Here is a 15764-nt window from a genome sequence, read left to right on the forward strand (position 1 = left end):
AAAAAAAAAAAAAAAAAAGAGTATGCAGCTTTCTTTTAAATTTGGTCACCTTCCATAGACAATGTGTATGTCATATTGGCATTGATATTAATTTCTTGATTGTAATACATTTTGATAACTTCAATATCCTGACTTATTTAAATTTGTGAGGTTGTTTGGGTTTCCTATTTTATATTTACAGATGTTAATTTCTAGTTTGATCCATTTTTATCACAGTATACAGCCTATTAACCTTTTTAATGTAAAATTTGTTAAAAATGTTTGCTTGCTAGTTTGGCCAACTTTTGCAAATATATGAAGGAAAAGAATAGCTATATGGAAAGCATTTTTTAAAAATTTATATATGGTCCTTTACAAGTTTATAGACAAAGTTAAATATACAAAGTGACTATTCCTGAAATAAGATAACCATTAAAGTTCATTGTAATAGCTAATAAACCAATAACACGAAGTCTACTTCGGAGCAGCCTTTTTGCTGTGCGCTTTCATGTATTATCTTGTTAATCATTGTGAAGCCCTATTAAGTAGGTACTAATATTAACTCTTTTTAAAGATTAAGAAAACGAAAGCTCAAAAACTTGTATCCAGAAACTAAACTGGACATTTAACAGATGTTTGTGTGTGTGCTTGTGTGTGTGTTCTGTGTGTTTCAGGGATTTTTATAAAGAACAAAAGTGTATCTTTCTTACTTGTTGGAGGCCGAAAGTGTGAGAGTTGTGATCAGCTCAGTATACCACTGGAGGGAGGCTATATGAGTAAACAGCAAACTATTCTCATAAATGCAGGATGTTGGCAAGCTAACAACTGTGTCCGCTGCCCAGAAGGAATGCTGAGGGCAGTCATGCCCCAAGCGCAAGTGTTTCTGGTGATTAGGCATAATTGAAGCCTGTTAGCAATGATGCGAACCTGTGATCAGTTAAGCAGCTGACCAATCATTACCTCCTCCTCCCTACTCTTTCTACCCAATAAATACAAAGGGCAGTAGCAGCTCAGGGGCTGCCTTTGCTCACTAGAAGCAGGGAGCTCTCTTCTTCTTCTTCTCCCTGGCCCTTTCCTTAAAATAGTTTCTTTTGTTTTTTGTTATCATTTCTATGTTCGCCCCTTCATTCAGTCTCATAATGACAGTCTCAGGCAGTAACAGTAGTAACTGCTGTAATGAGGGTCTCAAGTAGTAACAGTGGCAGTCTGCCACACTTAATGATATACAGGATGGTCTTCTTTGTTTCTAGCACACAGCTCTGTGCTTGCAACATTGGGATTCCCAGTAAATGAAATTCAATGTAAATTATTAAATGTTTGGTGGAATTTTTTTTTCCATTATAGCCTTGTCTCTTCATATAAGATAATCTGTACATTTATATGACATTCAAACTTTTCTTTCATATTCTTCATAATAGTATAAGATTTTGATTTTGTTGATTTTACTCTTTAGGAATCTCTTGTTCTGTTCAGAAGAATGCCAACACTTTTCTTGTATAACCTGTTGCCCTCAAGTCTTTGATAGTGAGGAAATGACTTGTCATTCTGTAATAATAGTGTCACCTGAGAACTGTCAAAAATTGAAAGATTATACCTAGAATTAATTGATCAGTCAATTGCCATATTAAAAAATTGCTTATTCTTAATAATGTCTACAAAATCTAGTTCAGGAAAATAAATGCAATATAAAATAAATGATAGATGTCTGAAAATGTAAAAGTAAGTAGCCAAAGGCCTAACTAGATTAATTGAATGTGAATACTTCCTGCAGTGATGAAATAGGCAAAAGCAATAATGTTGGTAGCATTTAGGGGCATTGATGGAGGGATATTGTTCTGTACAGAGACTTTGTTTCTAGGGGAAACAGATATAGTCATTAATGAATCAGAACCACTTCTAACCATCAGATTGTCATATTAAAGGCAAATTAACCTGTATGAGTCATCATTCCGGGGGATCATTTTTGATAAAACAGTGAAGTGACATCATTTCTAGAATGTGGCATTATAATTTAGGAAGTCAGGGAAAATTTGGTAGATTTTTTAAAAGGCAATAAAATAAGATTTGTTGTAATTGTTAGCTTCCAAACATTCACTTAACAGAAATTACTCACTGCCTGAGCATGCAAGATGGATGAAACTTCATTAAAGCAAGCTGAAGGAAAAAGTTAACCTGCCTTCTGGAGGGATAAATCAATGTTACTCATCCTTATAAGCTGGACACTTAATTCTGTGGACCTGACAGATACTTAGAACAGAAAGTTGACTCCAGGGGGTCCAGTGCAGTGAGTGCTTGTGAGTCTGATGAGTTATAAGGCCTAGTGTTCAATTTCCTGCAGATTCTCCTGAGCAACAGGTAAACCCATCAGTTGTGATTGGTGGCTCTGGCATATGGAAACACAATTTCCATTTAAGTATTGCCTTTTGAAAGGAAAGTCTGTATATTAAAGAATAAAATCACTTCAGTTAAAACAGGATAATGGAATGCAAAATTTGTTTTAGTTGTCCAAAATTAAAAATGTTGCTCTCCAACAATATTTGTAAAACAAAGTCATTAAAAATTACAAACCTAATGCCTATGAAATTATTTTGGAATGCAGACGTGGAACAAAGCTAAGAAGAAAAGACACTTAGCTGATGTTCTTAATATTGCCTGTCAATTATCATAATTGCTTCATTTAAAAACATTTTATTCAGCTATCTCTATTTTACTATGTGCAATATATGCCATAGATACGCAGATAGTAGATATTCCCAGTGTTCTTTATTCCTCTGTATGGACCCACATTTCCATCTGCCAACTTATTCCTCCTGTCTGAAAGACTTCCTGTAACATTTCTTGCAATGCAAGTCTGCTGGTGGTGAATTCTTTTAGCTTTTGTATGTTTTTCAAAATTTTTCAATACCCCTTCATTTCTAAAAGATATTTTTGCTGGGTATAGAATTCTAAGATAACAGTATTTTTCTTTGAGTATTTAAAGATGTTACTCTATTGTTTTGTGGCCTACATTGTTTCTGATGAGAAGTGTGCTGTCGTTTTTAATCCTTATTCTTTTATATATAATTTTTTTTCCTTTGGTTGATTTTAATATTTCTTCCTGGCTTTAAGCAATTTTTTTGGTGGTGTTTTATGTTTTCTTTGTGCTTGGGTACATTGAGCTTCTTGAACACGTGGGTTTATACTTATTTCATCATATTTGGACTATTTTCTGCCATATTTCTTTAAATAGTTTCCAGCAACTGCCCCGTTTCTTTGGAGATGCCAGTTAACATGTATATTAGGCCATTTAAAGTAGTTCCCCAGATCACTAAGTCCTGTTCATAATTTGTTACTATATTTTCTCCTTGTGTTTCACTGTAAACACAGGATTTGTTGCTTATTCTACAGGATTACTTTTCCTTCTGCAGTATCTATATTAATCTCATTCAGTTCACTTTTTTCTTATTTCATACTTTCCATATCTAGAAGTTTGATTTGAGTAATTTTTTAATATTCTATAGCTCATGTTCTGTCTTTCCTTTAACTTTTTTGAGCATGTGAAATATAGTTAAATAGAGCATGTTAAATAGTAACTTTTAATTTTCTTGTCTGCTATCTGTGTAATTTTAGGGTTCGGTTTTATCCAGTTTTGTCATCTGTGTAATTTCAGTATTTGGTTTCATTGTTTCATTTTTTTTCTTCATTATGAGCAGTATTTTCTGCTTTCTTTGCATACCTAGTAATTTTGAGTCATTGTGAGTTTTATCTTGATTGACTACCAGTTACTGTGAGTTTTATCTTGTTGGATGCTGGGTATTTTGTGTTTCTGTAGATCAACCTTCTCCAACCAGTTTGGCACCAGTGATGGGCTTCATGGAAGACAAGTTTTTCTACAGATGGGGGTTTGGGGAGTGATTTCAGTGTGATTAAAGTGCATGACATTTATTGTGTACTTTATTTCTATTATTGTTACATAATTGCCATAATTTAGGATCAGTAGGAACCTTGAGCTTGTTTTCCTGCAACTAGATGATCCCATGTAGTGGTGATGGGAGACAGTGACAGATCATCAAGCATTAGATTCTCATAAGGAGCATGTAACCTAGATCCTCGCATACTCAGTTCACAATAGGGTTCACGCTCCTATGAGAATCTAACGCTGCTGCTCATCTGACAGGAGGCAGAGCTCAGGTGGTAATGCAAGCAATGGGGAACAGCTATAAATATAGATGAAGCTTTGCTCATTCTCCACTACTCACCCCCTACTGTGCAGCCCGGTTCCTAACAGGTCATAAGCGGGTACTGGTCTGTGGCCTGGGGTTGAAGACCCCTGCTATAGATAGTATTCTTGAGCTTTATTTTGTTATACAGTTAAATTACTTGGAAACATTTTGATCTTTCAGAGGCTTATTTTTAGCTTTTTTTCAGGTGAGATCATAGCAGCATTAAATCTCGGGCTTATTTTTTCCACTATTGAGACAACACCCATCCCATTACTCTTCTCAGTGCCTATGAATTATGAGGTTTTCCTGCTAACTGATGAGAACAAGAACTATTCCTGCCCTATGCAAACTTCAGGGATTATTCTTTGTAATGCAGAGTTTCTCAACCTTAGAACTATTGACATTTATGGGCTGAATAATTGCTTCTGGAGTTTAGGGGACTGTCCTGTATACGATCAAATGTTTGGGAGCATCCCTGGCCTCAATACAGTAGGTGGCGGTAACATCCTTTAAATTGTGACGATCAAAAAATGTCTCCGGATATTGCCAATGGCTCCGAGGGAGTACAGTTGCCCTCAGTTAAGAGCCACTGCTCTAATCCTTTCTGGTAGTTTTCTTATATGCATGCCATGGCTAAGGACTTTGCTCAGGACTCAAGGGAGACCTCCTACAGATCTCCCAAATTCTGTATCTGCCACCCTTTCCTCTTCTTTGTCTTCACTGAGAACTTTAGTCAGTTGACGTCTCTGGATTCTCAGTTCTGTTTTCTCAACTCGAGACCACTGAGTTTTGCCTGTGTTTCTTTTTTGCCATCACAGCCTGGAAACTCTAGGCTGTAATGCTGGGGCAGCCATAGGCTCACATTGTTTCCTGTCTCTCAGTGATGTCTGTCCTTTGTTGCTTGATGTCCAGCATCTTTGAAAACTATTATTTCTTATTCTTTATTTTTATGTATTTTTAGTTTTAGTTTTTTCAGGCAGATCCCTGTTAACCTCATCTTGGTCCTCATCCTTATTTTCGAAAGGTACTTTTGCTGGATACACAATTCTGGACTGGCTATTATTTTTTTCTATGCACTTTGAAAGTATTTGAACTGTCTTCTGATGTCGACTGGTGCTGTTAATCAGCTGTCAATCAGTTTTCTTCTTTCCTTTCTGATGATCTGTCTTTTTTGCTCTGAGTACTTTTAAGATCTTCTCTTTGCCTTTGCCATTTTGCAGTTCTGCTGTGATGTATTAAGCATAGGTTTCTTTTTATCTTTCCTTGTTCCTAAAGGATATATTGGGCTTCCTGAACCTGTAGAGTCTTTCTCTCATCAGTTCTCCAAAATTTGCAGCCATTATCTTCGCAGGTATTTTATCATCTTGATATTGTTTATTTTTTCCCCTTTAAAACTCTTGTTGTATGCAAAAAGCATGAACCACAAAGAAAAAAACATAAATTGAGCTCATTAAAATTAGAGTCCTTTATTGAGCAAAAATCACCAAGAAGGAGAGTGAAAGGGCAAGCTACCAAAAGGGAGAATGTATTTCTAGCACATATAACTGATAAAGACTGGGGTCCAGTATATTATAAATAGTTCTTACAAATTAATAAGAAAAAGATGCAGTAGAAAAACATGCAAATATCTTGAGGGGGCATTTCACAAAGAGACACACATGCCCAATGAACACAAATGGGTTTCAGTCTCATTCATTTTAAGACAAATGGACATTTCAACCACAGGAAATACCACTATACACTTGGAATGGCCAAATTTAGACTAATAATGTAAAATGTTTGGGATCATGTTAGAAAGCTAGAAGAACTCACATTGTTAGTAGAAGTATAATTGAAAAACACTACTAATGTTGAATGTACTTACTATATACCCATGACCCAGGCATTGTACTCTTAAATATACTTAAATAACATCATGTATATATATATATATATATATATGCATCAAAAGATATGAAACATTTATGGCAGCATTATTTATACTAGCCAAGAACTGAAAACAACCCAGATGCCCCTCAAAGGCATAATGGGTAAAGAAACTGTAAGATATTTATATGTTGGAATACTATATAACAATGAAAAATGAATTCCTTCTACTATGGATGAATTTCACTAGCTTAATATTAGGGAAAAATGAATACACACTTATAATTCTAATTACATGCTTTTCAAATAAAGGGAAAGATTGACACTTTGGGGAATATAGAGGGCATGATGACTAGGAAGGAGCATAAGTGGGGGCCACTGGCGTTTGGTTAATGTTGTATTTCTTGTTTTGGGGGTATTTATTTGGGCATGTTCATTTTTGAAATTTTATACTATACACTTACGATTTGTACTTTTTCTATATATGTTATAGTCAATTCAAAAGTTTGATTAAAAACAGACACTATTTATTTGCCATTTTAGAGCTTCTGTTTCAGTAGACAGCAAATATTAACCATATAAACAAAAACTGCACATATGATTATAAATTATGGACACGTATGAAGGCAAAGAACAAGGTGCTCTGGGATTGAGTCACGAGGGGATCTGCTTTTATGTAATGTTTTGGCCAGACCACTATGAGAAAGAGTTATTCAAGTTGAGTGAGGAGGAGGACAGTGTAAGATAAGGTTGGAGAGGCATGCAGGACTTTTAGGACATCCTGGAGAGTTTGGTCATCCCAAGATTGATGGGCAACTTTAGAAGGGTTATTAAGGGGTAGTTATGTGATTTAAGTTTTAAAAATAATCACTCTGGCTACACTGTGAATTGTGGACTTGAAAATGGGCCAGAGTTGAATGCTGCTGAACCATTTAAAGACTACTGGAGTGCTCCGGGCAAAATGATGGCATCCATGATCTAGACCAGGGACCTGTCAGCTTTTTATGTAAAAAGTATGTGTTCTACCTGCTAAACTTTGCCATTGTAGCATGACAGCAGCCATAGACAATGGATAAATGAATGAGTATGGGCTGTGTTCCAGTAAAACTTGATTTACAAAACAGATCTTGTAGTTTACCAGTCTCTGATCTAAAGTGGAGAAAAGAAAACCTTTAGGTGTATTTTGGAAGTAGGTTTAATAGGATATGCATCAGGTGCAGTGGCTCATGCCTGTAATCTCAGCACTTTGGGAGTCCGAGGTGAGTGAATCAAGAAGTCAGGAGTTCAAGGCCAGCCTGGGCAAAATGATGAAACCCCGTCTCTACTAAAAATACAAAAAACTAGCCAGGCATGGTGGCGGGCACCTGTAATCCCAGCTACTTGGGAGGCTGAGGCAGAGAATTGCTTGAACCTGGGAGGTGAAGGTTGCAGTAAGCCGAGATTGCACCACTGCACTACAGCCTGGGCGACAGGGTGAGACGCTGTCTAAAATTAAAAAAAAAAAAAAATTAAAAATTAGCTGGGCATTGGGGCATGCATTTGTAATCCTGGCTACTCAGGAGGCTGGAGAATTAGGATCGCTTGAGCCTAGGCATTGAGGTTGTAGTGAGCTATGATCCCACCACTGAACTCCAGCCTGCATAACAGAGCAAGACCTTGCGTCTAAAAAAATGTTTTTAAAAAATAGAATATATATTGGATGTTGAGAATGTCAGTAAGAGGAGAGGATTCAAGGATGGCTTGAGTAATTTATGAATAGTGGTGTTGCTTATTAGGGGTCAAGTTCGTTGAAAGTCCAAAACCCACTCATCTAAAATAGTGAATTGTGACATGTCAAAGTTCTGGTGTTCTTTTCATCTTTGGTATAGAATTACTTTTATTCTTTTATACACATAGTAGTCACCAATTGCACAAACAGTTTGAGGAAAAAAAAAAGAATCTATCATATTGATCATCATTGTGTTTTCTGCTAGTAGCAAAAAAAAATAGTAGGAAATAACAAAATACAGGATATTCTCAGACTGTCATTGATAATGCATCTTTAGCCCTCATGTTCTCCCTTCCTCCAAAAGTAACAACCCCCGCACTCTTACCACAAATTGCTACCTTTTTAAGGATAAACCAGAGAATATACATATAATCTTAGAGGAGATTATTTACATATATCAGTGACACTGGGGACAGAGGTGGCTGCTAAGTAGAGCTGCCATCTGCTCTCTGGACAGGCACTGTTCTCCATTCCATTTGTGGAAGAGGCACCTGTTCAAGTAATTGCATTATTACCACTACTATGTCAGAACCGTAATACTGTTTTGATTTTCCTTATAGTTAGATGTGTTTGAAATTGTATATGTTATGTGTATATATACATAATATAAGTATATATATATATATAAGTGTATATATTTACTTATTTAAATCAACCTTTGAATATTACAGGCTTTGCTCTCTGTACATGATACTGTGGCTCAGAAGAATTACGACCCTGTGTTGCCTCCTATGCCTGAAGATATTGATGATGAGGAAGACTCAGTAAAAATAATCCGTCTGGTCAAAAATAGAGAACCACTGGTGAGTTTTGGTGCTCAGATATGAGTAGATATCATGATAGGGCCAAATCTGATGGTGCATACCGTGTATAACTCTCTTTAAAATATGCTTCCTCTATGTTCTCAAACTTTAAAAGAAATGGAATATTGATGTCTAAAGAACATGCTTTTGAAAAATGAAAATGAAGCCAAATAAAATAATAGACATTTTATTGGCTACATTTAAATAGCAATGATTTTGAAAATATAACCTGTTGACATTTATGAAAGAAAGTGTAGCATGTACCAAGCATGGCTGATTTGAGATTAAATGGTACAACTTAAAAAAAATTGCTTTTGTCTATGGGAATGCAACTTTAAGTTATTTTATATACTTAATTCAATTGCTTTTTAAATTTAAACTAATTTATAGCAGGTTCAACAAAACTTTTGAGAAGTCTCAGTGAAGTAAACATCTAATTTCTTTGATAAACATCTTTTGAAGATCTTACTTGATCAGGAGGCGTGGAACTTAAATTTGTTTAATTTAATCTAATCTTATTTTATGTTTAAGTAGCTCTATTTTTAAAAATAAAAAAAGCTTAATATAGAAAAATAGAACCTCTAATGGCAGTGAAGAAATTTCCAAAATTATTTGTTAGCTATTCCTTAAATAAAGTATTAAGATTCAAAATGTCATTTTAAATATTGGAATATGAAATCAAATGAGTAGAATTACTTGTCTTGATATTTTTCTCATTCAAATGTATAATTAGTGTATTATCTTTGCAATTATTGTTAAGGTAAAGTAAGATTATTGAGTGAACAGATTTAAAGTTTAAAAATTATACTACCCAGAAAAATAGAAAGTACTTTCAACAGATTTGTTATTTAACATCAGTCAAATGACATTTGTTAGTTTGGGGAGATTGTTGGAGAAGTCACAGGACTGTCAAAGCGAAATGAAAAACACACAGAGAGAAGATTAAGAGTCAAAGATATCTTTAGGAGAATGAGCCCTAGTCATGAGAATCAGAAGTAGGCAAAGTGCTGGAAGCTAGGCTGAAATAAAATTCTAGCAAGTGGATGGTCAGGAAGTGCTTGACAAGTGATTCACGAGGAAAGGCTGCAACATTTGGCAACCAAGGGGTAGGTTACCAGTGTTATCTAAAAATGCAGTTTTGTTTATTGGGATCCATAATGTGGTGACATGAACACAGCTTGCATTGGATGACCTAAGTGGGAGTTGGGATTCTGTCACTTTGCCCTGTATCCTATAGAGCAAACCACTCACCATCTCAGCTTCAGGTTCCTTATCAGAAAATCAGGAAATGTACCTCTTTGCAAGTGTTTTTGAACATCAGCTAAGATATAATGTGTTTGGAATGGTTTATGAGTTCTGAAGCATTATGCAAACATGATGTAAATATTAGAATATATTCTATCTAATATTTTAAAAATATTATAATATATTCTATCTAATATTTAAAAAATATTAGAATTTATATTCTATTTAATATTTAAAAGATAAAAGCTAAGTTGCATCTGCTCAAGGAGAGAATGGTTACCTCGGAGAACAGGCTGTGAACACAGGTCATGTGGGTATTAGATAATGGATAGGAAAAAGGGTGATCACTTGAGGGGCAAGATCCCTTGAAAATGAAATTCTGTTTGTTGGTGAGTAGATTTTGATCCTAAATTCTCAGTGTTACTTGCATGGGCTGTCCTCTTGCATGGGCTGTCCTCTTGCTTCTTTGAGAACAGTGGTTCTCAGATTTTGGTATTGGAAGAATGACCTGAGATGCCTATGTAAAATGCAGATTTCTGGGCTGAATCACAAGGAATTTATATCAGGAGAGTTTTCTTGGTGCCTGGAATCTTGATTTTAAAAAGTGTCTCAGATGTTCTTCGTGCAAGTTTTTGGTAGATCACACTTTAAAACACTTATTTCAAAGGCTCAACCTGAAATTCACTGTGTCATCTACTTGAGGAGACCTTGCAATGTTGGCAGTTTATAGGAAATAAATAAAATAATTTTTTTTTTTTGAGACAGAGTCTCACTCTGTTGCCAGGCTGGAGTGCAGTAGTGCGATCACGGCTCACTGCAGCCTCCATTTCCTGGGTTCAAGCAATTCTATAGGAGATAAATTTTTTGTTTAAGGAAATCATGATAACCCAGTAAGCAGTCCCTTTTTATAAACCATTTTACAGAATTAATAATTAAGAAAAATCTAACCAGAATTTATTTTTTCAATCTAACTTGAAATTCTCCATACTCTATTTTTAAAACAAAATCACGTATAATAAATTCAAAATAATTATGTAGGAAAATACGTAATTTTAAAAATATTAGATCCAATTTTAATTTATTTTGCATTTGCAGACTATGCCGTAGGATTGATGACTTTTGTACAGTATCACATGTAATGTACTCTGTGTTTTTGAGATTTGATCTTATTTTCATGCAAATATATTGCACTGGGAATACATCAAACAATTGTGGTAAGAGAGGTTTGGAAAGCAGTATAGAAATAGAAGTCTTCAAGAATGAAGGGTTCAAAGTGAAGATTGATTCAAGTGGTAGTATCATGTAGAAAGCAAGAGATTGTTCTTCAAGTCTGTAGTTTACCCCCCAAGCAAAGTGGAATCAGGGGATAGCAAGAAGATTCTATCAGGGCACTTATCTCTGTCTATAATGAGACCCTTATGCGTTGGAGTGCTTTGCGTTATCTACGCATTCCAGAAGTGATTTTATCCTGCCCATGGCTTTCAGAAGCATCTGTGTGCCAGAGACTCCCAAGGTTATTTCTCTTCCAGTCTTTTGTTCTAATCTTTAAATTCATATATCCATCTGTCTATTCGTTATCTCCATTTGGTGGTCTAATAGACATCTCAATTTTCACATATCCAAAAATAAACTGCCAATCTTTGTCCCCAAATCTGTTTCACCCTTGTCTTAACCCCTTTTAGTTGATGGCAATTCCATCCTTCCAGCTGCTCAGCCACAAGACGTTGAGCCTATCTTTAATCCCTCTCTTTCTTTTGCATTCCATAGGCAATCCACTGGGAAATCCTTTAGACTCTACCAATAATATATACAGATCCCCTTTCATCACCTCTACTCCTGCCAATCAGATCCATGCCACCATCATCTTTTCCTTGAATTATTGTTCAGCGTGAGCATCCCAAATCTGAAGATCTGAAATCCAAAATGTACCAAAATCTGAAACATTCTGAGTGCAGACATGAGCTCCAAGGAAGTGGTCATTGGAGCCTTTTGGATTTCATATTTTTGGATTTGGGATGCTCAACTGATAAGAATGCAAATATGCCCAAATCTGAAAAAAATATGTGGGATCTGAAATACTTCTGGTCTAAGCGTTTCAGACAAGGAATCCCCAACCTGTATTAACCTCTCATTAATTTTATTGCTTTAGCCCTTGCCATCCTTCACTCTTAACACAGTGGGTGGAGTGGGCCTCCTAGATTGTGCCCCTCCTGCTGTTCACAACCTTGCATGTTCCCTCTTTCATTTGGAGTAAAGCCCAGTCTCCTCACAGTGACTCATAAAGCACATAAGCTGACTCCCTTCTGCCTTTAACCTCATCTCCTCTTGCTGCTCCTCTTATACTGGGCACCAGCCACACTGGTTACCTTGCTCTCCCTTGAACATTTCATTCATAGCCCCCTTGGCACCTTTGCACTGGCTGTGTCTTCTGTTCCTTCCCATTGGCTAACTTCTTCACCTCCGTCCAGTCTTTGTTCACCCAGATGTCATCTTCTCAGTGAGTCCTGTGTCTTTGCATTGTCTTTCCTCCACTTGCCCTGGCATCCTGGTCTTCTGTTTCCTGCCCTACATCCCCTCACACCCGCACAGTGGGTATAATACCACCTGATAGGGTTTGGCTCTGTGTCCCCACCCAAACCTCATCTTGTAGCTCCCATAAAAACCACGTGCTGTGGGAGGGACCTGGTGGGAGATAATTGAATCATGGGAGCAGGTCTTTCCCATGCTGTTCTTGTGATAGTGAATAAGTGTCATGAGATCTGATGATTTTAAAAACGGGAGTTTCCCTGCCAACCTCTCTCTTTGCCTGCTGCCATCCATGTAAAATGTGACTTTGCTCCTCCTTGCCTTCCACCATGATTGTGAGGCCTCCCCAGTTACATGGAACTGTAAGTCCATTAAACCTTCCTTTCATAAATTGCCCAGTCTCAGGCATGTCTTTATCAGCAGTGTGAAGACAGACTAATACACCACCCTCTAACATACTGTATAATGTATGTAATTATTCTATCTCTTGTTTATTGTCTTGTCTCCCCCATTGGGATGAGAAAGCAGACATTTTTTTCTTTTTCATCAGTTTATTATAAGCCCTTAGAATGGTGCCTTGCACAGAGTAAGTTCTCAATAAACATTGGTTAACTTCATTGAATATGAAAAAGTCAAAGGAACTAGCATTAAGCACAACAAACAGGTTGTAGCCCTATACTGAAAACAGTGCAGTCCATAGTACAGAGAGATACTGGTTCCACTTAACTAACTCTGTGTTACAAACCATGGTGGTATGTTGTGGCCAAAACAATATTATTTTGGGAGTTGATGAGCTCAGCTGGGAGGCTCTCACTTGGAGTTCCTCTTACATACAGTCAGATGGTGGTGGCTGGAGTCAACTGAGGGCTCCTTCATTTACACAACTGTTACCTGGGCTTGGAGCTGTAAGGTTTGGGGCTGGCCAAGTATCTCTTTCTCTAAGTGTTATCTTTACTTGGCTAGCTTGGGGTTCCTCCCAGCATAGCAGTGGTCATGATTTCTTACATGGCAGTGAGATTCCCATAGAGCAAGTGTCTCAAGAGGCCCGAGTGGCAGCTACAGATCTTCTTATAGCCTCTGAAGCCTCAAAACCATTTTTACCACTTAATGTGGGAATATGGCATGCACATACAAGGAGGGAAGGAATTGGTGATCCCCCTTTTAGAGACAATCTCCTACAGGAGTAATGAACTCACGGACAGAATGAACTTATGAACAAAAGGTTATGGAAAGATAGAGGTTAAGCAGTATTGGATGATAACTAAGATGAATAATTGTGTCTCTGGTCAGATTGCCTTAAACAACTCCTGACTTTTCCATATGATAGTTGTCTGATCTTAGACAAATTACAGCCATTTAATATTCAATTTCTCTTCCAGAAACTATGGATAAGTAAACTTAGATTACTAGGCTTTTCTGCCATTGGGCATATTTGGTGGGAAAATTTGAGACATGTCATTAAGGAAAATGAAAGTTGATTTAATCAAACTAATTCGTTGTATTGGGAATATTACATATCCAGTCATTTTGGAAACAAGTTAGAACTTGAAATAAAAGCAGAAAATACCAGTAATTGGTGAGTCTAAGCTTTGTGACCGTGAAGAGATGTTCATTCAAGTCTTTGGTCTTGAATGCAAGCATAGGCGATGAAAAATGCCGTAAAATGCCTGGCACTTAATTCTTTGATTTTCTTTACCATTATTAGCTATGTATCTGATAGTTATATATGAAGGATACTTATTACAGATGGACTCTTACTTTGTTTACATATCTGTTCTTTAATGATATAAATGTGTTTATTGACAAACTCGAGAAAAATTTCACTTCTTTAGGATGAATTCTGCCATCACCGAAAAGCTTACCTTTTTAGCAGTATTATGCAATGTTGGATGGCATTGCAAAACCAATGCCAGATTCTTAAAAGGAAAGTCATGGAAAGGCTTTCAAAGTAACCACTTGTGCCTGTTGTTCTTACAAAGCAGCAGTTAATTTTCTTCTGAATATCTGTAAGTGAAGAATTTTTGACTTCTTTTTGAGACTGTTTCCTAATCTTATGCCAATACCTCTATTTGCACTAGGTATAATCCTAGTTCACTAAAACCATGGAGTAAGAGCTCTTTCTTCTAATCATTTGTCTTAGACTTAGGCAACAAATATAACTAATTTCTGGGTTTTAACTTTTTTCTTTTTCTTTATAATTATCACCAAGCTTTTAAAAATATTTTTAAATTTTTTTTTGCTATGATAACTGAATATGATAGAAGGATCACTGAACTGACTAAAAGTCAAATGATCTGGGTTTTAGTTTTCTAACATATAGAATCTTTTGTCTATTAGTGTAATTGTCACTATTCCACTTTCTTGATGCAGTACTATAAAGATAAAAAGAATGAAGAGTTGCTTTAAAAGGGTAAAAACCAAACAACATTCAAATACAAGATATTTTTATAATGAAAAGAAGATATGTTTATTTTACACAGTTTTGAAGAGGTTGAAGATTTCAAAAATCCTTAAATTGGGCTGAAACCTTTCGATGCTATGTAGATAGAATATCCTCTAGTCATGAGAATAGACATTGTAAGACAAATGGCATGATGTTTATTTTTCCTGCCTCATTTTTTTTTTTAGTTGTTTTCTCTTTTTTCAGATGAATGTCCTTATTTCCTCCCATTTTCTAACACTCAGTACACACATTTACCCACAAATGCTCTTTTGTTTTGTCTTAAAAGGGAGCTACCATTAAGAAGGATGAGCAGACTGGGGCAATCACTGTGGCCAGAATCATGAGAGGAGGAGCTGCAGATAGAAGTGGTGAGACTTTGAATGTTAACCAAGTACAGACTAATCATGTGTTTTGTGTGTAGCATTTCCAATAGATAACTAAGAGGATAACCATCTTTGGATCTAATACAGCAAAACAAATAATAAGATACTTTTCTCTGTGTTGAAATGTGAGAACCTATTTAAATAAATGATAAATAAACATTACTCTACAGTCTTCTTGTACACAAGCATCCCAAGCTATATTAAAACTTGTGGGCTGGGCATGGGGCTCACGCCTGTAATCTCAGCACTTTGGGAGACCAAGGCGGGTGGAACATGAAGTCAGGAGATCAAGACCATCCTGGCTAACACAGTGAAACCCTGTATCTACTAAAAATACAAAAAAAAAGAGCTGGGCATGGTGGTATGCACCTGTAGTCCCAGCTACTTCGGAGGCTGAAGCAGGAGAATTGCCTGAATCCAGGAGGCAGAGGTTGCAGTGAGCTGAGATCGCGCCACTGCACTCCAGCCTGGGTGACAGAGCGAGACTCTGTCTCAAGAAAAAAAAAAAAAAATCTTGTTTCTGTGTTTCTCAATTGAAAAGTACTGCTA

The 15764-nt window shown here is 36.4% G+C and overlaps 1 protein-coding gene across 1 annotated transcript in view; it reads left to right on the forward strand.

Annotated features, from left to right (window-relative positions):
* Positions 1 to 15764, forward strand: part of MPP7 (membrane protein, palmitoylated 7 (MAGUK p55 subfamily member 7)) — a 238906-nt gene that overhangs the window by 153558 nt on the left and 69584 nt on the right. The window contains exons 10-11 of the mRNA XM_011949216.1: positions 8487 to 8618; positions 15119 to 15200. Of these exons, the coding sequence (XP_011804606.1) occupies positions 8487 to 8618; positions 15119 to 15200 (214 nt within the window). The remainder of the gene's footprint in view (positions 1 to 8486; positions 8619 to 15118; positions 15201 to 15764) is intronic.

The sequence above is a fragment of the Colobus angolensis genome, unplaced genomic scaffold (genome assembly GCF_000951035.1).
Source record: "Colobus angolensis palliatus isolate OR3802 unplaced genomic scaffold, Cang.pa_1.0 Scaffold293, whole genome shotgun sequence".
NCBI classification, from domain to species: Eukaryota; Metazoa; Chordata; class Mammalia; order Primates; family Cercopithecidae; genus Colobus; species Colobus angolensis.